The 26,153-nt window shown below is 48.5% G+C and overlaps 1 protein-coding gene across 4 annotated transcripts in view; it reads right to left on the bottom strand.

Annotated features, from left to right (window-relative positions):
- Positions 1-761: 761 nt before the first annotated feature.
- The window catches only part of SUSD6 (sushi domain containing 6), a 97,736-nt gene continuing 72,344 nt past the window's right edge, over positions 762-26,153 (bottom strand). For all 4 annotated transcript variants that reach the window (XM_040477529.1, XM_040477530.1, XM_040477531.1 and 1 more), the window contains exons 3-6: positions 11,216-11,413; positions 10,090-10,228; positions 5,398-5,825; positions 762-3,256 (exon numbers count right to left, since the gene is read on the bottom strand). In XM_040477529.1, the coding sequence (XP_040333463.1) occupies positions 3,231-3,256; positions 5,398-5,825; positions 10,090-10,228; positions 11,216-11,413 (791 nt within the window). In that variant the 3' untranslated portion in view covers positions 762-3,230. The remainder of the gene's footprint in view (positions 3,257-5,397; positions 5,826-10,089; positions 10,229-11,215; positions 11,414-26,153) is intronic.

Below are 26,153 nucleotides of genomic sequence, written 5' to 3'. Positions count from 1 at the left end.
AGGAGGGGGAGGATGAATGGAGAAGACGTTAGCTTAAGTTCTGTTTGCAAATGGAGTGTTAGTAGAATGCACACTGAAGTGCCTTATAAAGCCAAAAGAACTCACAAAGTGGCTGGGACTCAGTCCATTTCACAGTTCACACCAGTGAGATGGGAACACGGCACACACAACATTCAGAAATGGCAAAAGAGAGAGCCTATCTGCTAAACTAAGGCATTGAAAGGGACGGAAACCTTAAGTGATTTTCACCACATACTGGCCCTCGAAAGTCGCTGGCAAGTCAGCAGGATAGAAAACCACTGAGTCAGCTCATGTGTGCAAAAAGACACTTTTAGTCCTTTGGTGCCGGCTACCCTCCTGGACAAGCCCTCTGCTGGACTCCCCTAGAGGTGAGCCCGGGAAAGCCAGGGCCGTGGTTTTCCCACCTGCTCTGGGATCCTTTGGCAGCCTCCTGCCCAACAGCCTGCCACCTGCCACTGCCCTGATCTCTCAGCCAGGCCCCACTTCAAGGCAGCTGTGGAGTCCCTAATCCCTTGAAAGGGACAAACCCCAGAAGCTCTAGAAACAGCAGCACCTGGCTGATGGCTAAGAAACTGCTTCAGAGAAGAGAACTGCGAGAGAAGAAGCCAGCAAGGATGTCAGCTGCAATGGGAGGCCTGGATCCTCCCCCGACAGGCCCTGGGAGGTGGGAGGTGGGAGGTGGGCCTCAGCAAAGCCAGGGACAGAGGGGACGGGAGAGAGGTGGCAAGGGTGTGTATATGCTAGGTTCCCATTTATCCAGACTTTCTTTCCTACCAGGTAGGTAAGTCTGGGCTTGTGATCCGCAGGACGGTGTTAATGGTGAGCAAGGTGGAAGAAGGCTTCAGAAGAAAGGCTTTTCATTTTTCATTTTTTCCCCCAAGGGCTAAGTTGGTCACCTACTCGGCTGAGTAAACCTTAAATAGCATAATCTCTTAGGGAGGGAAAGATCCAGAGTAATGATATAAAAAAGGGTAAGATCTTCCATTTTTAAAAATATTCTAGACTAGAATTCAGGCTGCAGGCTCAACAGTGAGACTTTGGATTCCGCCCCCCAACCCCCGCCCCCCACCGCCATTTGTCCCTGCTCTTTTCTGGAGGAAGACAGGGCACCCCTGTGGGTAAAGGAGGCAACTAGGGTCTGTAGGGACCCTACCCTCCAGATGCGCCCCGTGCCAGCAACCACTGACAGGCACATCTCCGGAAATGGCCTCTTTGGAGGCAAGGGCAGGCCCCCTGGTCTGCAGCATGTCCCTCAGAGGCTTCTGTGTTCCAGCACCTTCACCAACCTGCTCTGTATGGAAACACGCCAGCCAGGGCTCTGCGCACAGCACATGAGGGCTCCTGGGTGGGGAAGGGGGGAGGTGTGGGGTTGCCCGCAGGCCCAGAAGGCACTGCCCTTACCCTGAGCGAAGGAAGACTACAGTGGCGCCAGGAGGCCAGGAGCGGGCAGGTGGTAAAGTGCGTGTTGAGAGTGGCGCGGGAGGCTGAGAGGAGGCCATTCCTCTTAATCTTCGCGGCCAACCACGCCTGGAGCTACCCTGTTAGGTCAGGTACTAAAAATAGACTGGGTTCTTTACTGTTTTCACCATCCCAAACAGAGCGGCTGGGGAGCAGCAGAGGTACAGGTGGGCTCAGCTACAAGTCTCCCAGCCCCAGCGCTTCAAAAACAAAACAGAAACAAGCATTCTTTAATGCCACGTCTTTTGAGGATGACAGCAGCCTGGCTGAGCTCTGCCACCCCAGCCCTGGTCAGCATTCACACGTGGCAGAGCGAGAGCCCCCAGCAGGAGCATCTGGGAGCACCGAGCCCACCCGCTCCGACTCCAGGACCCGGAGCCAGGCTGCCTCGCAATCATTCACCCGCTGCAGACCCGCAAGGGGGATGTACAGGAGTGTCGGCCCCTCTCCCAGGTGCCAGGGACTCGCTGGTGGGCTGGCGTGTGGAAGGGTGGCAGGGGGGCCAAGGGAGAGAGCAGGGACTCGCTGGTGGGCTGGCGTGTGGAAGGGTGGCAGGGGAGACACAAGCAGGGAAAGCAGCAGTGCAGCAAGCAGCAGCACGCTTCCTGGGCACAGTTACTAAGGCACGTGACTGTGGTGACGAGGACCCTCAGGACCGGGGCTGGAGCTGCCTGCAGCTGCCTGGGGACTCGGTCTGTGCCTCTCAGGCTCCCTTCCATCACCACGAACCCAGAACGGGGCAACGTGCCCCAAATGCCACTGGCCACACAGACCTTCCGTGGCACCTCAGCAACTCTCCCATCCCAGCGATGATTCACCTCGGGCCCCTGTGGGCAGCAAGGAAGCTGGGGCTGCCAAGGACCAAAACCCAGGAGGCAGCAGGCCACTTCCCTTCACACTCCAGTGAAACAGAAAAGACCAAGGCCAGGAAGGCCGGTGCTAGAAGTAGGAAGTGAGAATTTGCATATTAGGAAGACAATCACCCATCAGCCACCTTCCTTCCCTCCCTCAGGATCTTTTCAACGCTTCTCAGAAACTCAACAGGGCCAGGGGCCAGAACCTCTGAGCTGGACACCTGGGTGCTGGGATAGCTTTGGCGTGATTTTCCACATCCTCCAACCTCAGCCAAAGAAATGTGCCACGGGTGTCAACCCAGGGCAGGCCCGGGCACCCACATCCTTGCCCTAATTAGAGCCACTTTTGGATCTGCTCCTGCTAAGGGCAGTGGTGCCAGCCCTCAAAGGTGACAGGCCAGACCCAGACCCAGGCCTGGCCCTCTGTGTGCCGGAGGGCAGCAGTGCAGCCACCAAGGCTTGTAGGACAGCAACAAGCCTGCATGACAGGGAAACCGAATGGGCTGGGTGGGGGAAGGCACGAGTAAACACAGCGGCTCTCAGGCCCACGCAGGCTGGTGGGGTCTGCCGCCAAAGAGCTGGCTGGAGGGGACCAGGAGGGCTCAGGGAAAGGAAGAGTTCAGTCCAGCACATTCAAATGTCTCCGACACAGATGGGAAGGCTGGAGTAGGCAAAATGCCAGCTCCTCCAGCTGTCCAGCGGGCAGATGGCGAGAATCATCTTGAGTTTCCAGCAAGGTGGGCCTGGAGGCCCTCAGAGATACAGAGATACACAGATACACAGGTGGCAGCTCAGGTATCCGGGTAGGGTGGCTGGAGTATGGCGTACTCAAACCCACAGGGAGAGGGAAGAGGGGCAGAGAGGACCGTTGCAGAGAGGAGAGGCCCGTGGCAGCACTCATGCTTCTTTCAACAGCGGGATATCTGCAGGAAGAGAAGGAAGGAAAGCACAGTGGTTATCCTGCTGGGTCTCTCTGCAGCACGTCTGATCCCACTGCATGCTTCCCATGCAGGCCCTGGTCTGAAGAAACAAAATGCTTCACTCATACCTTCTAGAGGAGTCTACACCCTTCGCCCCTTCTTTAGGCCTTCCTTGCTCATCTCTCCCCCTACCTGTGTGATAAACTCTGAATGTTTAGTACTCAAACCCCCTCTGGTCCCACCACCTTGAATCTCCTGTCTGCCTTGACTCTGCTGGTCTAGTTGCTTCTCTTTCTACCCTTAATCTCACCCTATGAGGCTGCTGAGCCCTGCTTAGGTCCTACCTCCTCCTTAGAGCCAATCACCAGCTGTGTGATACCGAATAACTCACTTCCTTCCCTGGGTCTCGGGTCTCCTTTTATGTCCATCGGGTTACATGGATGCCTCATGGTCCTGATTTCCTACGGTGCTGTCAGCCTCAGACAGCACAGGCAGTCTGCAATGACCGATGTATCTTGTTTTCTGTGCCCCTCACACTGACACAGACCCTACAACTCCTGGTTCCATATTTCTTGAATATAGGCCCGATCTTCCCAAGACAATCCATGCAGGCAGACAGCATGTTTCAAATTACTTTCTATCACTTCAGAAATCTAACTGGCACCAGACACAAGATAGGTTCTCAAAAATGTTTGTTCAATAAATGGAACAAAGCAAGGTACTGAGGAGAAGAAGGGAGAGGAGCAAGCACCATCAGGGCTCCTTAGCAAAGATAAGGGCTGAGAAGTACACTTGGGACCTGTGTCAATACATACAGACACACAGGGGCGCCTGGGTGGCTCAGTCGGTTAAGCGTCCGACTTCAGCTCAGGTCATGATCTTGTGGTTCATTGGTTCAAGTCCCAAGTCGGGCTCTGTTGACAGCTCAGAGCCTGGAGCCTGCTTCAGATTCTGTGTCTCCTCCTCTCTCTGCCCTTCCCTGCTCACGCTCTGTCTCTCACTATCTCAAAAATAAACATTAAAAAAAACTTTTTTAAAAATGTACAGACACATAACATGCACAGCTGGCTGTCCATTGGGTCACTGGCTTCCACCTTTAAATGCAGGTCAATTAGGTAATGGCCCCTTCCCAGCTCTATATCCCACCAAGAGGAAAGAAGGCATGCTGTTGATTCAGGAAACCCCTAAATATGATCTGCATTCAAGAATTTCCAACTTCTCTGCTTTCAGATACTCTCAAACTCAGACATTAATGGCACCCAGGACCTCCAGGGCACATACATCTTCCTCACTGGTTTTCGGAGGGGCTTGGTAAGTGCAGAAACCTACTGTCAAAAGGGAAACCTCTAGGTTTAGCCTGCATCCTGAAAAGCACTGGGGTTTCATATAAAGATATTTTTTAAAGTGACAGAGTCAATCCCGATATTCAATTCTCCAGGCCCCAGAAGAGGCAGGTAGGTCAGGAGTTGGCAATTTCCTTCTATGGCTGGCTTGCCACCAAGAACCCAGAGTCACCTGAGAGGTAGCATGGCACTGTGGGGTTATAAACATGGGCTCTAATCCCAGCTCAGCTACTACCAATGGGCAAGTGACACCTTCTCTGGCCTTAGTATCCTGATCCGTAAAATAGGGATGGTAATAGTATCTACTTCTCAGGATCGCTGTGAGGTTTAACTGACACAGTGTAAGAAAACCAACTAGCACAGGACTTGCATAGTCCTGTTGAAAATGAAACTGCTGAATCCCGGGCAAGAAAGACTGGCTCCAGTTTTCTCTGTAACATGACCCCATACCTCTTTGTCACTCCTGTCCTTTCAGGAACATAAAAATTATCACAAGAGAACAGACCCTACTCCCGCCTCCAGGCAGCTGTCCTCTCTTTGATTTAGCACAGGCCTATGACCACAAATAGTTTTGGAAACTCTAAACTACGAAGATTCACAGACAACGGTCAAAAGTCTCCTACACAGAGCCCAAAGCCCTGCCAGGAACTGAGGGTGAGGCCTTGTTCTGCAGGCTAATCCCCCAGGTATTATCTTCCTTTGCCTCCAAATACCCAATTATGAGAGAGACTCACAGTCCCTCCTCACTCCCAGCAAGGCCCCCGAGCAGCTCATAATTCACAATCAGTGCAGACCACCTACCATCTGTGTAGTCCTCCGATGTGAGGGATAAAAGGCTTTGTATGTCACTGTTCTCTGAATCTGGGGCTTCTTTGTATGCCACTCGGCTGTTCCCTGAGCCGGCCACCCAGGAAGAGGTGGTTGCCTGATGCACCATCACAGTCTCTGAGCCCTGAGAGCCCCAGGCTTCGCATAGTCCAGACTGGCCCGGGGCCTCCTCCTCTCCGCCTGCAGAGGAACAGGCCCCCTGGTCCTGCAACTGCTGCTCCCTTGGTCCGTTCCTCCCACCGGGCCCAGACCCTTCTGACAGCACGATCTGCACTCTGGGGTCAGCAGGAGGCACACAGTGACCGGAACTGCCGTATACAGCTTCCTCGTAGGACGGTAGCGCAACCTGGACTCCATCCACCATGATGGAAACCTGGTCGCCAGATACCCCCTGGTCGCGCCTGCATCCAGAAGAGAAAAAGACAAAGGAAGAATGAAAATACACAAAGAAATAGATACCAACAACGACACCAACAATGCCAACCAGTTTTGAGCACTTACAACGTGCCAGGCACAGCACTAAGCGCTTTATCCCACTGAACCCGCAGGTGAGCCCTTTCAGGTACAGATTCACCAAGAATGCAGATGAGGCTTAGAGAAGTCAAGTACCCTGCCCAGTCACACAGCTGGTGCGGGAAGAAGCTGGGATGTGAATCCAGTTCCTGGGCTCTTACCCTCTGGGTACCCAGGCACCCAGCCCTCTCATATGGTGTAAAAACTAGGAACCTAGAGACGTAGAAATAAAGCCAGTATGCAGCACAGGGAGGACAGGAAAGTAAGAAAGTAATGCTTGTACATATCTGTGAATATAGTGTCTGAACGCTTTAAGTGGGTACACTGTGTGGTGTGTGAATTAAATTTCCATGCAGCAGTGGTTAAAAAAAGGAGAGGGAAAAGAAGCATTGTGGTCTTGGGACGCCAGAGTCAAAATGTGAAGAATTCTATTCCTGTGACTCAGCTACTGTACTTGCCCTTTATTTTATTCAATTTTTTTAAAGTGTATTTATTTTGAGAGAGACAGAGACAACATGGGGGGGGGAGGGGCAGAGAGAGGGAGAGAGAGAATCTCAAGCTGGCTCCACATCACCAGAGTGGAGCCCGATGTGGGGCTCGAACCCACGAACCGTGAGATTATGACCTGAGCTGAAACCAAGTGCTGGACGCTTAACGGACTGAGCCACCCAGGTGCCCTGCTTGCCTTTTTACCTTTAACTTAAAAATACATGTGAATTACAACACACACACACACACACACACACAAAATAGAAAAATATACAGCTGTTTTATCCCAAAGGTACTGCCCCTACCGAGGTCAAGAAAGAGCATGCCGCCAGCACCCCACACACCCTTGCTTCCTGTCCCAATGACTCCCTACTTCCTCACACCGGAAGTAACCACTATCCTAACTTACATGACAATCAGGCATTTGCTTTCTATTTCAATAGTTTTACTGCCTAAAATGAACCCCTCAACACCACAGTTGAGTTTTGCGTACTTTTGATCTTTATATAAATGGGATATACAATGAATGTGTGTGTACATATGTGTATGTGTATCTGGCTTTTTTTACTGAACTTTGTGTGAGATTTATTTATGCAAACACCTTTTTTTTTTATCACTTTTTGATATAAACACACTTTTTTCCTGAACCATTCTGAAAGTAAGTTATTTATGGCTAAATAGAACATTATTCAGCAGCACACCCCTCCGAAGAACCTCTTCTGCATACCTGCAACATTATTACCTCCTTGAAATTTAACAATGGTATAATACTGTCATTCAAATTTTCCTAAATACCCCAAAATATATCTGTTTCAGCTGCAGTCTCGTTTGTTTGAGGACCCAATTAGGGCTCATGCATTGTGGTTAGTCCTATTCTATCTCCTTTCCTCTAGAACAGTCCACGATAGCTTCTCCTTCATGACAAGGATACCTTTTGTTAGAATCCAGGCCAGTTGTCTCCTACGATGTCCCACAGTCCACAGTCCGGACTTAATTGTTTCCTTGGGATTAAGATTCCAGTCAATTTTTGCCTGGAACACTGTATCATTTGTGATGCTGTGTTCTCCTCAGGGTATTACACCAGAACACACAGAAGCTCCATGACTGGACCACATTACTATTGCTAGACTGTTATTAGCTCTTAATTTCCTCATCTGTACTTGCAGATAAAATCTATGCTACCAATTCAAATGGCATAGACACTGTGAGGATGACAGAAGTGGTACTCAGAAGTGCCTGGAGGTTTCTGGAAGGAAGGGAAACTGATGGCAAGGTGACATAGAAAGCACTGTGCATTCTGGTACGTGCTTAGCTTCTGTTATTCAAAATGCGTTTTGTTGTTGTTTAAAAAGTAATATAATACGTGGGGGCGCCTGGGTGGCTCAGTCGATTAAGTATCCGACTCTGGCTCAGGTCATGATCTCACAGTTTGTGAGCTCGAGCCCCATGTCGGGCTCTGTGCTGACAGCTCAAAGCCTGGAGCCTGCTTCAGATTCTGTGTCTCCCTCTCTCTCTACCCCTCCCTGCTCATGCTCTGTCTCTCTTTCTCTCAAAAATAAATAAACATTAAAAAAAAATTAAGGGGTGCCTTAATTTGATGGCTCAGTTGGGTAAGCATCGGACTTTGGCTCTGGTCATGATCTCATGGTTTGTGAGTTCCAACTAACAGCTTGGAGTCTGGAGCCTGCTTCAGATTCTGTCTCTCTCTCTCTCTCTCTCTCTGCCCCTCCCCTGCTCACTCTCTGTCTCTCTCTGTCTCTCTCTCTCTCAAGTAAATAAACATTAAAAAAAAACCCTTTAATTAAAAAAAAGTAATATGTGTAACACAATACAAAATTTGAACAGGGCCCATAAACAAACAAACAAACAAACAAACAAATAAATCTTTCTTCCACTCAAGTCAGGCAAAATCAGCCAATTACTTTTAACACACTTACCAGGTAACTACAAAGGGAAAACACTCCCTAATTTGGATAAAGCAACAAACAGATCAGCTTGACTTTACATGGAAATAGCCAATTCTTTCAAATAGTTCCTCTTCATTCTACGAACTGTGTAACAACCTTGAAAAAACAAATAGCTACTACCTGCCCGCCCCCCCCACCCCGGCCCCTGAAAAAAACAAAATAGAAAGAAGAAAGAAAAATCACACAAGTACACAAAGATGAAACAGCCTGAGTCTGGTCTGTAAATTCCAGACCAGGAAGCGTTTGATTTAACACAACTTAGCTTGTTCCTCTATGCCTGTGGATGACGACAGTGACTGATAAAGGGCTGTGAGTGCACATCAACTATTCTCAGGGGAATGAGGAGCTGCCGGGGCAGCCCAAAAAACTGCAGGGGGCCGTGACAGCCCAGGGGGCAGAGTTTCCCCTAAGGGATACCCTCAGGGCCAGTCCCCCCACCACTGCCACCCCCTCCCCCATCTACCCAGTCTGGGATGACTTGTGGGCAGCGCACTCAACTGGAAAAAGGAAAGTGACAAAGGTGGGCAAAAACCCCCACTTCCTCTGTTTCTAGCACAGTATGGCACAGTGGTTGCCATCCTGGCCGCGCATTAAAACCACTGGGAGCTTTTTAAAAAACACTAATGCCACAGGGTGCCTGGATGGTTCAGTCGGTTAAACGTCCAACTTTGGCTCAGGTTGTGATCTCACATTTCATGGGTTCAAGCCCTATATCTATGCTGACAGCAGAGAGCCCACTTTGGAGCCTCTGTCTCCCCCTCTCTCTGCCCCTCCCCCACTCGTTCTCTCCCTCTCTCTCTCTCTCTCAAAAATAAACAAAAACAAAACAGAGGTGCCTGGGTGGGCGTCCGACTTCGGCTCGGGTCATGATCTCACGGTCTGAAAGTCTGAGCCCCGCGTCAGGCTCTGTGCTGACAGCTCGGAGCCTGGAGCCTGCTTCGGATTCTGTGTCTCCCTCTCTCTCTGCCCCTCCCCTGCTCACGCTCTGTCTCCCTCAAAAATAAATGAACATTAAAAAAAAAATAATAAAAAAAAAAATAAAAAACAAAACAAAAAACATTAATGCTAGGCTCCCACTCCAAACCAAATTAATCAAAATGTCTGGGGATAGAGGCTTAGGTGTTGGTATTTGTGTTTAATTCCCTACAGATGCCTGTATGTGCAGTCAGGATTGGGAACTAGGGGGCCAGGGCAGTGGCTCGCAAACAGAGCCTGCCTCAGAATCACCTGGAGGGCTTATGAAACTACGTGGATGGGTCTCAGCCCTAGAGTTTCTCATTCAGTTGGTCTGGGGTGGGGCCTGAAAATTCTAATTCCCAACAAGTCCCCAGGTGATGCTGATGCTGCTGGAACCACACTTTGAGAGCCACTGGTATAGGACAAATGACAAGGCTTGGGGTTTGGACAAGTCTGGGTCCAAATCTCCAGGTGGTCATCATCTAGAGGAGTCACGACCTTGACTTAATCTCTCTGAGCCTCAGCTTCCTTATCTGCAATGATCCAATGAGGATTAAGCTAATAATAAGCAAAATGATAAGCACAGTGCCAGGCATATCCAGGAGTTGAACACATGGCAGGGCCCTCCCCTTCCCCTGGGCACACACATCAGAAGAGGCTGCCAGGCCCACAAGCACCCCTCTGCAGTCAAAGGCCAGGCCTCATGGCGATGCCTGCTGCCCCCGACCACGGGCCTCACCTGCTGTGATGGAACGACTTCAGCTTCGGCTGCAGCAGCACAAACAGCACCACGAGGAGGAGAATGAGTGCCACGGAGCTGGCAGTGGAAGCAACTATGGACAGCGTGGGGACCCCAAGTGATGTGTGGGCATCTTTGTCTACAGAAATAAAATCATCATCAGAAGGGTGCTGTGCCCAGACCCATAACATGTGAGCCCCACAGCTGATCTCGTCAAAGGTCCCTTGCACGGTGCCATGGCCATGGCCATTTTGGAAGTCTAAGTGTGGAGCAGCTTTTACACGTAAGGTAAGGGGTCATTTCCCCATCCTGTTCTCGAATCTAAAATTCTCTTCACTTCAGACCTTTGAGGACCATCTCACACCTAACCTCACATGCCCCTAGAGATCTGGCTTTTACTAACCACTTCTGATCCTGTCCTCAGTAGCAGGTTGGTAGGCATCAACCATGTGCATGGACACAGTCTTCCACCATCCTAGGTCCCACCCATGTTTCCCCACATGTGGCAGGAAAACTGGTAAGAACTGGGCTGTGATCCCCTGTTCTAAGACCCTGTAACTTCAGTTGCAAATCTCAGGCTGGTCCCCATCCATCTCTAGGGTGTCATGGTCTAGGAGCCCGAGTGTGAGGCACGAAGACAGCTGTAGGACACATACTTTCCTGCAGACAGTTGGATTTTCCTGTCATGGATGACAGGAGGAGGCTGGAGGGGTCTTCTGTCCAGCTGGACTGTAGCTCTATAACAAACAGTCCATTTCCATTCAAAGAAAAATAATATAAAAGAGACACTCCAGAAGGTGTTAGCAGAACATGGCCAAAGGTCACCAGCACTTGGCTGGGCAAACGAGAGATCCTAAGCATCAAAGAGACTTTACAAAGCAGAACAGATGCCTCGATAAAGCTACCAAACCCCTCGGTGGCTCAGCTGAAATGCAGTGGGACACGCACCAGCAACCCCAAACGTCTTTTACAAAGACATGAAATCCCAAAGGAAGGGAGGCTGAGGGGCATCAAAGGAGCTACACCGCCCACAGCACAGGTGTTCTGGAGGAAGTGGGCGCCACTTCCCATCAGCTTAAAGGAAGCAGAACCCCAGCAGCCCCCCTTTCTCATCTGCCAGACTGACCCTCATTGAGACGGCAGCTAATCTCCATGGCTGGTTTCCATTCTCCATTCTTACACGTCAGGTACTTGTAATCACCCTTCAACATGTAGCCTTCAGCACACAGGTACTCAATGACGCTGCCCGCGTTCAGGGGGTCTCTGCAGGGCCGGGGGTGGCAGATATAGCCACCATTCTCTGGCTCCGGGGGTAGGGAACACACTGCAAAGACAGAGAGAGAGTGCGTGGGGATACAGCAGTGAGGTTTCCCAGTGGGATCCTGTCCGTGCTGTCGAGGAGGACAGGAAATGCAGGAGGATCTGAGAGCCATTCTCTTAGAAAGGCTGTTGGCCAAACTCTGGAAATTCAGGTTGCCAGTGACAAAAGGAAGCACGCTGGCTGCAGGGAAAGTCTGGCTGCTTGCAACATTTCCCCTCTTGCTCTGTATGTGCCTTGGGAGAACCACACCCATGAGGGAGTGACAGACTCTGACAGTCGTGAACTCAGAGACCTAGCACATCATATAGTTTTGATAAAACCTACTGAAACACACAATGAATCAGAGTGAAAGGTGGTAAAACACTGTCAACCTGTGCAAGGGAAACGTTAGCCCTGTTTCTGATAACAATACCAGAAAAGACGCCATGGTGTGATAAAAATGTGCCTTCGTGGCCTGAGAGGGGATTTCTGATGGATTTCCTGGCCCTCCCAAGCCCCCATGTACTGCCCTCCTCCTGACTGGAGAAGTCCCCGCCAGCACTGGTCTCTATCCCACAGTAAAGCCCACAGCTTTCGCTCAGGCGAGACTATTTAGCTTTAAAAGCATCTTCACCTTCTATCCCTTTATTCTGACAGCTCCAAGACCTAGTTATCATTACTCCCCTTTGTCGATGAGGACACTGACCCACAGAAGTTAAATGACTTTAGCCAAGCGTAAGGCACTGTAAAGGGCAGACCCGAGAGCAGGGTCGAGTCTTCTGACTCTAAAACCTGTGCTCTTTCCACCAGTAGACACTGCTTCTACCCCAGGAGCTGAGTGGGCCTTTAAGAAGTATGCATGTCTTGGTCACCTCCTTTCAAACAGGTCAGTTAGGCAAATGGAGTCCAAGTGTGGTGAGAACCCTGGTGTAGATGAGTTGTAGCAGTAAGTCAGAGGAACAGGAAGGTCTAAGCGGCCTGATGAGAAGGGTGACCTCTGATTCCATGGCCTGCACCTCCAATCCTAGACTGACGCTGCAGAGTTAAAAGTCAGGCAATGGACTGTGGGTTGTGCTTAGCCCTAACAGGAGATACACAACAGGGGCACTAAAGGAAATTCTGTTTGGAAGGCTAGGCTGGGGGAGAAGACATGCTGGCAGGATGGCCAGGTACCATGAACTTCAACTTTCCAAAAGCCTTACTAATATAAAAGATAGAAAATTCCAACGGACATTTGATTTTGCTGACAAATATCCTGCCCCCATCCTGATTATCACAAGAACATTGGTATGAAAATAAGAACTGTTTTTTTTTTTTTTTTTTTCCACTTCCTCTAACGGACCTGGAGCCTGACTGAACCCTCTCCCACTCACAAGACTGCCCACCGCTCCCTTGCACAGAGATGCCCTTACAGCCTATTATCAAATACCACTTCCCTTCAACCTAAAGACTGCCAGTAAGCAGGCAGACTGCCAGCCAGGCTGGGGGGTAGGTCATGTCGAAAAAGAGATGATGGCTCCCTGCCTTCAAGGTGTGTATTGCTGAGATGAGGAGAAAAGACTCATCTATAAAGATTTATCAGACAATAACGCCAGGGTGGGTGCCACAGGGATGCACAAGAAGAGGTCTGGGCAGCTTCTCTGAAACTAGCAGATGAGCCCAAGTAAGTGCCCCAGTGCCCTCTAGAGACATGCCTTCTCCAGATTCTTCCCATGCCACCCACCTCACCCAAAGTCTTAAACAGGAGGAAGACAGACCCACCACACTCCTGGTGCCTCTTGCAACTTTGGCCAACTAGTTCAAAAAGCTGTCCAGCTGGATTTCCAAAGGAACCTCTGTAAACTGCTTTACTCTTTACATTTTCCCTCTTTTGTTCAGGGCAACAAGGCTGCCACAGATCCCCTGGCTCTCCTAGCACTGTCTAATTGGGTCATTTCCTCAGCATAATTAATGCTGAGCACCCCAGGGCAGCTTCCGAAAGCAGGCAGGACCCACTCACAGGTCCAATGCGCTGGGAAAGATGGTCTCAGAGGAAAAGCTGCAGATTCTAAAGCCACTCCTGCTGCTGGTATTCCTGCCGGTAAAGCCCAAATCTAGAGAACCTTTGAGATCACCTAGCATAAGGAAAGTTTAGTGCAAAAAAAAAAGTGGCAAGCAATGAGACCATCTTGCAGACGGTCTTGACTGCAACAGGAGGTGTTTGTAACATGTTCAAAGGACAAGGGAAGCTTCTGAGGGGTCTTGAGAAGGGCAGAATTATAAGAAGAACTGAATCTGATCAAAGATGGACAAAGCTGGAGGGAGCCTTAAAGTTTGTCAACAGTACAGCAACCCTAGTACGGTCAAATACATGCACATAGGTTCTTTTACATTATCTGTGAAGGCTAAAGGAAACCAGTCAAATGCATAGGGCTCAGCATTGCAAAGAGGTTGCCCCCGGTCCAGGGAAGTAAGGAGGCTATGGAGGTTAAAAAAAAAGGGGGGGAGGGGGCAAGGTCATGTTAAGACACCAAGAACACAAGAAAAAAATATGGCCTTCTTGCCCAGGCAAACAGCAGAGTGGGAGTGTTGTGGCAAAGAGCAGGTTTTCGGGGCGCCAGGTGGCTCAGTTGGTTAAGCGTCCGACTTCAGTTTGGGTCGTGATCTCGTGGTTTGTGGGTTCGAGCCCCGCATCAGGCTCTGTGCTGACAGCTCAGAACATGGAGCCTGCTTCGGATTCTGTGTCTCCCTCTCTCTCTGCCCCTCCCCTGCTCGTGCTCTCTCTCTCAAAAATAAATAAACATAAAAAAATTTTTTTAAAAATCTTATAAAAGAGGTGTTCAAAAGGACCCTCTCAGTGATGCCTGGGTTAACAAGAAATGGAAGAACATCAGGAAGAGCAAATAATCATTCAGAGGCTTCTGGAAGCCACCATCCTGGGCAAGAGGCTACCTTAATCTTAATCTCAGCCTCTCTCTCTGACAACCCAAGGTTCTCAGAGGGAGTTTTAAGCTCGGTTCTAAACTGCAAGAAGACAATGAACTCATCTGATTTGGTCAAGCCGCATAATTGTAAAAAGAGAGGGAAAATTTTACAGGAAAAAAATCAATTAGTTCTCCTTAGCTTCCTTCTCTGCTTTCCATTATCTCCTACAACCATTTAGGCCTCCAGTAAGCACAGGAAGCAGCAAAGTAGTTCTTCAGGGGCCTCAGAGAAAGACGATTCAGCCAGCTGAGGAGGATGCAGACGGAGAAGATGCAAAATAAGCTGGCTGATCCTTCCACCTCCAAGTCACTGCAGCTTACAATCCTCAGTAGAAAACAAGAACCCTTGATTAGCCCTTCTAAATGGGCTTTGCTTTTGTGTCCTGAGGACCAGCCTTTTAGAAGGAGGAGGCAATAAACAAAACCAACTTTGTAAGATTCCATAACAAGCAAATCAAAATGAGCTCCAGGAGAGGGCCCCGGATCAAACTGTTCAGTGTAACACACTTGAACAAGCACTTGAGTCCCTTCAAAATGAGGTATGAGGAGTAGGGAGTGTGAAGGTCAGTGTGAGGAAGGCAAATAGACATCTAAATACCTGGTGCATTTAAAAAAAGACTCAACAAAAGAGATTTCTGGCTGACGTCAGTTATCAAGAAAACACCATACTCTAAAATACTGACTGAGGGCTTAAGAAACTGGTCAGAGTTCATGCACAAGTTTGAAATAATGTAGTTTTAGACTAAAATCAGAGCAGTAGCATTTAGAACATAACATTAAGCACAGAGAAGTAGGTGCTTAATCAAAGCATCCAAAGAAAGGATGGCTGGAGAAAAGCTTTCCTGGGAATTAAGGGGAGAAGAAAAAGGCTTCCCCAAACCCAGCACACCCACACAGCAGTCTTAATAATCAGGGACACCACGGAGGCAGAATTGTAATGTCTCTGGTTGTAACTCAGAGCCCCCATCTCTCCACAGGCTGCTCTAGGAGGCCATAAATGTAAATGTGACAAGACTGTGCCCTCAGAAAGCTTAGAGAGGACAGACTCACACACGGCCAACTCTAATGCAAAGCAAAGAAGGAAGTGTTAAAAGGTGAACTCTTCTATTAGCCTGGGCCGTCCTTGTCAGAGACCATCTAATTCAGGTAAGGAGCACTGCTGGCAACCAGAGGAAGGTAAGAACCAGTGGCAAAGAAGAGAAATAGGATCAGAAAAAATAAGAATGGGAGGAAGGAATGGATGGATATCACACATCCAGCGCAGCACTGTCCAACAGAAATATAATGCAGCCACATAGGTAATTTTATATATTTTTTTAATGTTTGTTTTTGAGAGACAGAGTGTGAGCAGGGGAGGGTCAGAGTTTGAGAGACAGCGTGAGCGGGGGAGGGGCAGAGAGAGTGGGAGACACAGAATCTGAAGCAGGTTCCAGGCTCTGAGCTGTCAGCACAGAGCCTGATGCGGGGCTCGAATCCACAAACCGCGAGATCGTGACCTAAGCTGAAGTCAGATACTTAACCGAGCCACCCAGGCACCCCAACATGGGTAATTTAAAATTTTCTAGTAGCCATGGTGAAAAAGTAAAAGGAAACACATGAAATTAATCTTAATAATCTGCTTTATTTAACCTAATTTATATAAAATATAAATTTTTCTATTTTAAAGAGATATCTAATTTTTTTTTTCCATAGTAAGTCAGCACATCTCAACTCAAACTAACCACACTTCAGGTTCTCAGTAGCCACATGGGGCTTGGATTCACTGTACTGGACAGCACAGATCCAGGAGAAGAGTCCTTGTCTGAGAGTCAGAGGGGGAGTCTGGCGATCTGAAAGCAGTGGAAAGGTTCAGAAGCACGCCACAGGGGCAGGAGGGCCCCCCTCCCCCCCACCCAGGGGCCTAGCCGGTCGTTCTACTTTTTTTTAATTTTTTTTTTCCAACGTTTATTTATTTTTGGGACAGAGAGAGACAGAGCATGAACGGGGGAGGGGCAGAGACAGAGGGAGACATAGAATCGGAAACAGGCTCCAGGCTCTGAGCCATCAGCCCAGAGCCTGACGCGGGGCTCGAACTCCCGGACCGTGAGATCGTGACCTAGCTGAAGTCGGACGCTTAACCGACTGTGCCACCCAGGCGCCCCATTCTACTTTTTTTTTAATGTTTATTTTTGAGAATGAGCAGGGGAGGGGCAGACAGAGAGGGAAACACAGAATCTGAAGCAGGCTCCAAGCTCTGAGCCTGTTAGCACGGAGCCCAACACGCGGCTCGAACTCATAAACTGTGAGATCATGACCTGGGCTGAAGTTGGAAGCTCAACCAACTGAGCCACCCAGGTGCCCCCCCGCCGGAAGGTTGTCTTAAAAGGTACTGTTTATGTGCTTGCTCTCAAAATCCCTTCTTGATATGTGAAGGTCCAATTTCTACTTGTAGCCCTCAACGGTTTATAAGCGGAGCCAGAGAAAAAAGCAAGGTAAAAACAGACAAAAAGGGTATTCAAATGTGCAGTTTGGGGTTTTTGTTTTTTTGGACATAAAACAAGGAAAGTAATAATTACTGCAAATAGATTATTACATGTGCCAGGCACTCTTGTGAGTGCTCTCTTTACATGAAGCAGGGACTGTATTTTCTCCTAAGAACAATGAGGCTCAGCTGAGTTGAGTAATTTGCCCCAAAACACACATTTGTAAATAATGATGCTGGATTCAACAGGCACTCTACTCTGGTTCTTAGGCTGCAGGCTTGACCACTAAGCTGACCTGGGCCTGCAGGGGAGGGCAGGACACCAGGTTCCATTCTGTGGCTCATCCCCTGATAAACTAGGCCTGGAGCTTCTGGAACACCTAGCTACTCTATATGTGAAAGGAAAAGTCATACTATAGTGTGAAAAGGCTCAAAGAGAAGGTGATTCTCCTCATGAAAACCTCCCAAGAATGTTGGGACTGGGCATTCCAGACAAATGCAAAGAGGCAGGGGTGCAGGGTAATAATCACATCTGACTACAGTGAAAAGTTTTTTTTTTTCTGAAGCCTCCTTTAAAAATCTCAGTACTAACAGCTCATATTTATTAACCATCTACTATAAATGCCAAGTGCCATTCCAAGCACTTTACATGTGTAACTCATTTAAGCTTCACAAAGACCTTGTAAGACACATATTATTACAGTATTATACAGATGGGCAAATTGAGTGAGTGTGAGAGAAGTTCAGAAACTTGCTCAAGGCCACCTAGCAAGAAAGGGGCAGAGTCACGTGTGAACCCAAAAGGCTGACTTCCCTCTCCATGGCACTGGGCAGAAACAGAGGGTCTGCGGGCACAGGTTCTCCTCCCACATCCACATCCTGAAAAGTGAGGCCAGTGACAAAGGGTACTGCCTGTGGGCAGTGGCCTCTCCAAGCCTCAGTTCCGGTACATGATGGTACTGAACCAAATGACCTCTGAGGTCTCTTCTGACATTTGCAAATTTGTTTTGAGTTGGGTGAGTTGCTGGCCTCACCCACCTACTCAAGGTTCCTTCATCAAAGTCCTACATGTAGCCATGGAGGCTTTAAATTGAGCACAAGGCGTGAGAGGCTTGAGGAAAGCATCCTGTCTGCACAGAAGCTCCTGCATCCATCTGGGCAGATTCCTGCCTTGGGTGTGTAGTGGGAACAGGGAAACAGGCAGGAGGAGTTCACTTACTCAAGAGATACCCAAGGGCTGCTTCTGTCCATGGATTTCCCTGGCTTTCCGCCTTCCTGACCCCCCACTCAAATAGTCAGAAGTCTAAAACAGGCGGCAGCGAGAGGGGAGAGACAATTTCTCATGCCATTTGCAACCTTCCTCTCCTCTAAGACAAACCTTCCCAGCAGTCAGACAGGAAGCCATTGTCCAGCCAGGATCCCTTTTCTCATGAGAACTTCCCACGCACTGGGGGAGGGCCAGACTGCCACAGCTCAGGCCTTTCCCAGGGTGTGGCCCTGGGGCTGGGGCGTTGGAGGAAAGGGGGAACCCGCCCATGGCTTAGGCTGCCCCCACTGCTCCTCCCAGGCCCCTCCTTCCTCCCCTACCGTATCCTCCACCCCCCCTGCACCCTCCCACCCCAACCCCACAGAGACCTAGGGGAAGCCCTGCTCCGGAAGACTAGTAACTCACAAATGGGTCTGGCTTCAGAGCCTGTCAGTCTTATCTTGGGTCGGGGTCCCTCACTCTCTCCCTCCGCCTCACAGGAAAGGGGAAATGCCAGCCAGCGGCTTCAGAGCCAATGAGGGGGAATGTTTTCTTCACTGCAGCCCACTGCAGGTTACTCCCGTAACCTGGAAGCAGCCAGCAAACCCACAGTCATTTCGAAAGAAGTGCTGTTTCTCTCCTCTAAACCCTGACCTGAAAGCACATGGCTCAGCTGGAATGCCACCCATCACTCAAGATTCAGTTCGAAGGTCACCCACTCTAGAAAACCATTCCAAAGGGCACTGCCAGGGAGAACAAAGCAGCACAGGGTAGCACTATCAACATGGGCCTAGAGTGAGAGCACGGAGTCACGCTGCCGACGGCTACCCACCGTGTAGGGCGTGGGCACATCTGCCCATTCCTTAGTTTCCTTGCTTGTAAAATAGGGATACTAAAGTACAGGTGTATACCTCACAGGGTGGCTGAGCAGATTAATCACAATTACACAGGTGAAGCGCCTGGTACTGGGTCTGTCACACACTCAGTGTTCAATAAACAGTAGCTTTATTATTCCTCTTCTGTGTTCCCATAACATCTTCATTCTTCTCTATAAACTACCACCACATCGTTGTCTCTGCAACAATTACTTTCTCACAGGTCAGTCCTTCCCCCACCTCTCCACTATCCCCACCTACCCACTCACCCACCCAAGCTGTAGGGCAAGCATTTGTTCCGCTCATTTTTGTATCCCCAGATCTTGGCATAGAATCTGGCAGTTCGTAGATGCTTAGTAGAAAACTGCTTTGACTTGCAAAATTCTGCCCACATTTCAAGGCACTGTCATGTTTTTAATTGCAAAGGGCCATGTGGTTTCTGATTCGACATGAGGCAAGAACAGACAACAGCAAAGAGGAGCCCTCTGCATGGTGCCTCTCATGTTCTCTAAATCTGGTGTATGCCATGAAAATATACTCTCAGCCTGACAGGACCAGGGCCATGACAGGTCAGAGCATGGTCCTGGAGGTCAGCCAGATGAATCTACGTTTGACCCAGGGGCCCCATCTGCAACCCTGTCAAATGCCTAAACTGTTTCGAGCCTTAGTCCCTGAGAGGCATATGCACCTCCAAGTAGTGTTTTAGAGGCATGACAGAACTGCTCACCTACAAGATGCCTGCACGATGACTGGCACATGTGAGGTACACGCCTTCTCACATAGCTAACCAGACCCTTACCTCCGATTTTCAGAATGGGGTAGGGCAAAGCTTTAGCAAAGATAAGAAGGTTGTTTCAGGACCGTCTGGCCATTCGGAGAGAGCACAGGCAGAGAACAGAGCAGGACAAGCACTTTGGGGGGTCTTTGCTCTCCCCTTGCTGCAGCTCAGCAACACCAGCCCCTTTCCCCATGGGCTGCTCTTGACCGACAAATGGCCTCCATATGGCCTGTTACCCTTTTACCTCCTCCTGTTCTCGCAGCTCAAGGACACAGGGGAACAGGCTGCCAGCTGTGGCTGCACACCGCGCCCCCCCTCCCCCAATTCCTGTCATGGCTGCTAAAAAGAGGGCAGCCTGGAAGACCACTGGCCTTCATCCTACTCCCTCCAGGCCTGGGCCACTTGGTGTCTGAACTGCCCCACCCAGTGTGGTGACCTACAGAGCACAGCCCACAGGAGAGTGGGATGACAGCAGAGCTAGGAGCCAAGCCACTCCATGTGCAGGAACAAATGTGACTATGCACTCCTTGAGAGTGGCAGTGAAAGAGTTAAGGGAAAGTGGATGATGTTTATTTTTCTTTTTTTTCAGCAACCACTACTTCCTGGTCTCACCTCCTTCATCCTATGACCTAACTAAACTGCACATATGTTTGCCCTCCCCCCCTCAGAATTCCCCACCTCCAAGAAGGATGCATGCTAGTCCTCTGCAGGAAGGCCCCAGTCTGCGGCCTAAGGCACTGTCCAACTCCAGAAGGGAAACCGATAAGCAGGCAGTAATTAGCAGTCTGGCTTGGACTCGAGCACAAAGATCCAAGTTGTGGTTTCATTTCAGACTCTACTGGTAACTCCTAATGCCAAGGCCAGTGCCAAGCACACACAGTAGGCCTCCAAGAAACGCAAATTTAAATTTAAAACAAATTTAATGATTTCTGTTGTTCAACAGGGTAGAAGAGAGGACGAGAATTAACATGTATCACTAGGCACCACCGTGGGCACTTTAAAGCTGCCATCCTATTTAATTTTCTCACTCTACCAGGAAGGTGGTAAAATACTCGGTTTGCTCAGATGAAGAAACTGAAGCTTTGAAAACTGAGTAACGGGTCTGGGGTTACATGGCTACTAAGCATTAGGAGTCTGGATTCCAAACTCTGGTTTGTCCTTCCCCTCTTACAAAGCTCCTTGATTACCGAGGCCTGCTGAAAAACATTTACCCCAAGCCCTACAAAAGTATAACATGGGAGTGGGATACATCTGACAAAAGTTGTAGCGATTCCTGTCTGGAGAAGAGTGTGGACTGGTGAGTTTACCGGTGCCCAGAGGACTCAGCTCATATCTCAAGTGAGCCCACGTTTTCCCAGAGCAGTGGGGGGTGGGGGGGGGGAGGGAAGACAGACAGTTTCCTTCACTAATCTCTGAGTGCTAAGAGTAGTCAGAGGCATTTTCAGCTAAGACTGAAAATCTTCCTGGAGGAACATGTGAAAGGAAGGTTGTCACTAAATGCAGAATGGGGATGTGACCTAGAATTAGGTAGTGGGCTGACTTTCTGCCAGCTCCCAGAACACACAGGGTCACTGGGGTATCTTTGCCCAAGCCCCACATAATCAGCCTCTGCCATGTGCCACCCAACAGCAGTCAGGCAGCGTCCTTCTCCCAGGTGCTCGACGGGACGCTGCTACCCACAGAGGCACTATCCAACTGCAATACCGAAAGGAAATAATTGGTGTCAACTTCTAGCTATGGATGGTGGCAGAGAGCAGCCGAGGTGATGGCCTAAACCCACCAAAACACCACAGTTCCTTGAAAAACACTCACCAGTAATTGAGGGGTAAAGATCTAAATGGTCTTTCTGAAGAAAGATGTGACTGGGTCTCCTTGTGACACACAAGGTGTAACTAACAGATTGTGAGTCTGAGGTGTGAAAATTAAGAGAAGCCTCACTAAAGTACACTCAGGAGGCTAGAAGGGGCAGATGGAAGGGAGAGCCCTACCACTCCACGTCCGTTATAGGAGGAACGGTCAATCACAGACCCCTAACAGAACATCTCAGTGGAAAGAATCCTCAATGGCAGGCCCCAAAAGATGAACACTGCATCTCCTACAAGAAACTGATTACCCCTGTAACTCAGCCAATGAGAAATCATCATCACTCGGAACTTTTGCTTTTCTCCAATGTACTTTCATTCAAAACAACCACTCCCAGAGGTGCTTGGGTGGCTCAGTCAGTTAAGCAGGGACTTCAGCTCAGGTCCTGATCTCTCAGTTTGGTTTGTGAGTTCAAGCCCTGCATCAGGCTCTGTGCTGACAGAGCCTGGAGGCTGCTTTGGATCCTGTGTCTCCCTCTCTTTCTGCCCCTCCCCCACTCATGTTCTGTCTCTCTCTCTCATAAACAAAATAAACATTAAAAAAATTAAAAAAAAAAAAAAAGCCCTCCCAACTTCCTCCTTCTTCTCCATAAAAATAAAAGTTCCTCTCCTTTGTTAGGCTTGTCTGCGGTTTTACCATAGTTTGCATGTCCCAAAATGCAATTCTGTTATTACTGAGTAAACCCATTTTTACTGGTAAAATAACTGACTTTTATTTTTAAGGTTAGCAAAGACATGCCATGAGGTGAGCCCTGTACATTCTGTGGGGGCTCAAGTCAGGCCTGACCCTACCATGACACAGGGATAGGAGATATAAAAGGAAAAAGAAAGGAGTTTGGTTTTTTTTTAGGGGGAATGAAGCTCTTACAACCTCTGAACCAACAGTTATAAGGAACATGGTGACAAGTGGGCATAGGTAGAAGGGAGTCCACAGTTACAAAGTCCACTGATCTGATATTCTTCTTCCTCTGTCTTGTGGGGGATGGGACTCTCTTGAAACAATCTTAGACCACTCTCTCACATGGCCACCACAGGAAAAGCAGCTTGTCAAGCCTTCTTGATTTCCTTTGTACCTCCTAGAAAGGGAATTTATCACCCTGTGCTACCATCAGCTGATCAAGGATAATGAGGAGTCAAACTCGCCAAAGAAGTGTTTTTGGTTCTTCCCCACTTTTCAACATTTGGGTCTTTCTAAAGTTCTGGACCAGATGGAGCCACAGAGGTCAATCAAGAGGCTGTCTGTGACAGGGCACTTCCTTCCTCCTCCCAGGCAGAGGAGGTGAATCCCTCCCACTTGCTTTTCTCTGAGAAGGCCAAACTTAAACCTCTTTTAAGAAACTTTAAAAACAACAGGAATTCAGGGCCCTTAGGTGGCTCAGTCAGTTGAGCGTCCGACTTTGGCTCAGGTCATGATCTCGCGGTTTGTGGGTTTGAGCCCCGTGCCGGGGCTCTATGCTGACAGCTCAGAGCCTGGAGCCTGCTTCAGATTCTGTGTCTCCTTCTCTCTCTCTCTGTCCTACTCCAGCTTGTGCTCTCTTTCTCAAAAAAAAAAAAAAAAAAAAAAAAAAGAATAAGTATAAAAATAAATTAAAAACAAGAATCCACTAAAACCCAACTGTGAGGTCTAAAGCAGGGCACATGGCCCTCAAGGTGATTTTCCACAAGACTGGGACTTGCCTCCCCTCTGATTTAGCCTGTATATTTGCCAGTCTGGCTTTAGCACAGTGCTGAGACTCCTTGATCGTTAAACAGACCAACCTCACAACGGATTAGGGCAGTCTGGGCCCAGACCAGGTCAGAGTCAGGGGTAGAGTCTCAACTGTGCTTTTATTAATGATGTTGAGGCCTGTGCTCCTGTCGCGTCCCCTGCTTCTCCTAGTCTTTGGACCTGTGACCCTGCCAAGCCACTTTCTGACTGACCAGCCCAAGATTCCTGGTCAGAAGATACTGCCTGTTGCAGCCTCACCCATTCTATGTGTAGATAACTATGTCCAGATGTCACACAGGTGAACAGAAAATACCCTTTAACTTTTTGTCTTCCAAAAAACAGGTTTAATAACTTTCACCCAGAAGAGAGTGAAAAACATTTGTGTTATTTTTTTAAAAAATTCTTTAATGTTTATTTTTGAGAGAGAGAGAGAGAGAGAGAGAGAGGCAGACTGCAAGTGGGGGAGGGGCAGACAGAGAGGGGGAGAGACAGAATCGGAAGCAGACTCCAGGCTCTGAACTGTCAGCACAGAGCCCAATGTGGGGCACGAACCCATGAACTGCGAGATCATTCATGACCTGAGCCAAAGTCGGTTGCTTAACTGACTGAGCCACCCAGGCGCTCCTGTAAGTGTTGATTTCTTAATCTCCCTGGGTTTCACTTTCCTGGTAGGAATTACTTCATTAATTTAACAAATAACTATTAAACACCTACTTGCCAGTTGGTGCTAGAAATTTAAGAATAAATAGTACGTGGTTCTGTCCTTGAAGAGACCTCAGACTCTTTGGAGTTATAGAGGAGCCCCAACCAGGTTATAATAATGGTAATATTTACTGTCTATCTCCTAGAGTTCATGTTAAGGATTATGTATATCCATTTACTTTTTCAAGTTTTTACTAAGTTCTAAAAGCACTGTGGCAGGCAATGGGAGAAGTCGAAAGAGACACAGGCCCTAGTCTCCTCTCTGGGAGCTTACTGCCTAGTAAGTAACCATAAAGGACACACATTAGAAATCAACATGGCCTACAACAGGAAGTTCTGAAGAAGGACTAATCCAATGAAGAAGAGATCAGAAAAGATGGAAGAAATGGTATTAGAACTCTGACTTTTTGGGGAAGCAGGACTGTGACCGTGTGGGATAAAGGAGAATGGGAAGAATATCCAAGGGGGAGATGAGGGCACCAGTAAAGGCAGAGAAGCGAGACGAGGTGGTGTGTGCATGGAAAGCAGCAAAGGATTTCGTGTTTAACAGGAGATAGATGGAAATTTAAAAAACCAGAGCTGGGGGCGCCTGGGTGGCGCAGTCGGTTGAGCGTCCGACTTCAGCCAGGTCACGATCTCGCGGTCCGTGAGTTCGAGCCCCGCGTCAGGCTCTGGGCTGATGGCTCAGAGCCTGGAGCCTGTTTCCGATTCTGTGTCTCCCTCTCTCTCTGCCCCTCCCCCGTTCATGCTCTGTCTCTCTCTGTCCCAAAAATAAATAAACGTTGAAAAAAAATTAAAAATAAATAAATAAATAAATAAATAAATAAATAAATAAAAAATAAAAAACCAGAGCTGAGGAATGAAAAATATTGGGTTCCTCTTCAATAAAATGAGATTTTAAGAACTCTTCCAGTTCTAAAATGCAGTCATGTTGCTAATAATAAAACAAAAGTCTGCTCTCTAGAACTAATCCAGCGGAAGAAGGCAGTCATATAAATGTGCCTGCCTATTCTGGAAACTATTTTTCAACAGAGCAGGGTATGCTGGTGTGGGACAGGGGAAGGACAGAAAGGAAAACCATGTGAGTTTTCCAGTGCAGATTCATCATGCTTCTTAAACTTGCCTAGGTGAGGGGGGCCGGGAAAGAACTGAAGGGATTGGAGCAGAAAAAGGGAACACAAAGATGTCCTGTGGTCAATTTCTTTCCCAGGGTTCACTCACATGGCAGCAGATGGCCTATCCCTTGAGGACTGGATCTCAGAAAGCAGCTGCTCCCAGGTCCTGGTTCTAACAGCTGGGGTTACGGGACCTCTTTGCACAAGCTGCATGCTAGAAATCAATGGGTTCCATTGTGCCTGCATGCATGAGCTCTCATGTTCAGGCTAATGCCCTACGCCAGCCTGGAACAGAGGACTGGGAAAACTAACACAACACATTTTGGAAGACAGCACTTGCAAATTAACTGAAAGATATATTATTATAAAGTTCAATTTTATTTAAATTACCTTGACTTTGCTAGGAAACTATTGAGATGTTAATTATTTGACAGATAAAGGACTTGCCCATAAAAGGGCCAGTGGGTCAATGAGGGGGCAGAGGGGTAGATCATAATCAGAGGAAAATCACAAACTGCCTCTGATCCCTCTCTTCTTCCTGCCCAAGGCATGGAGGAATCTGGCTCCACCATACCAACCAAAAAGCAGGCAGGATGCTTCACGTATGAAAAAAGGGGATAAAAATCCATAAAACCATGTGTGTGTACACAGAGGAGTATAAGTGTACGATTACATAATTAGGCACATTAAAGTATTTATACTGCTGAGACTAAAAGCCCCTACTCAAAGGCATTCCACCAAAGTTGAAAGGGGAAGAAGAAAATAGAAAATAAAGCATCTAATTGCAATCTTCCACAAAGCCAGACATCCCCAGCTGGTGCCACAGCTGAATTCTCTTAATTAACATGTTGTAATGGCAAGTATGAAAGACACTGTATGCTTATCAACTCCATGCCGTGGCCAGCCAGCCACGGGAGAAGCCCACAACACTGCTATAATTAAAGAGATTTTTCTCTTTCTATTATGGTACTCTGGGGTGGGATGCTGGTTATTTTTTCTTAAAAACTTAGTTGCTTCAAGCACACACATACAATTCTACACGCACAGAGGCTGA

This window comes from Herpailurus yagouaroundi, unplaced genomic scaffold (assembly GCF_014898765.1).
Source record: "Herpailurus yagouaroundi ecotype Mexico unplaced genomic scaffold, PumYag 141, whole genome shotgun sequence".
NCBI classification, from domain to species: domain Eukaryota; kingdom Metazoa; phylum Chordata; class Mammalia; order Carnivora; family Felidae; genus Herpailurus; species Herpailurus yagouaroundi.
Note: the sequence above shows the minus strand (reverse complement) of the source record. Positions and strands in the feature narration are given on the sequence as shown.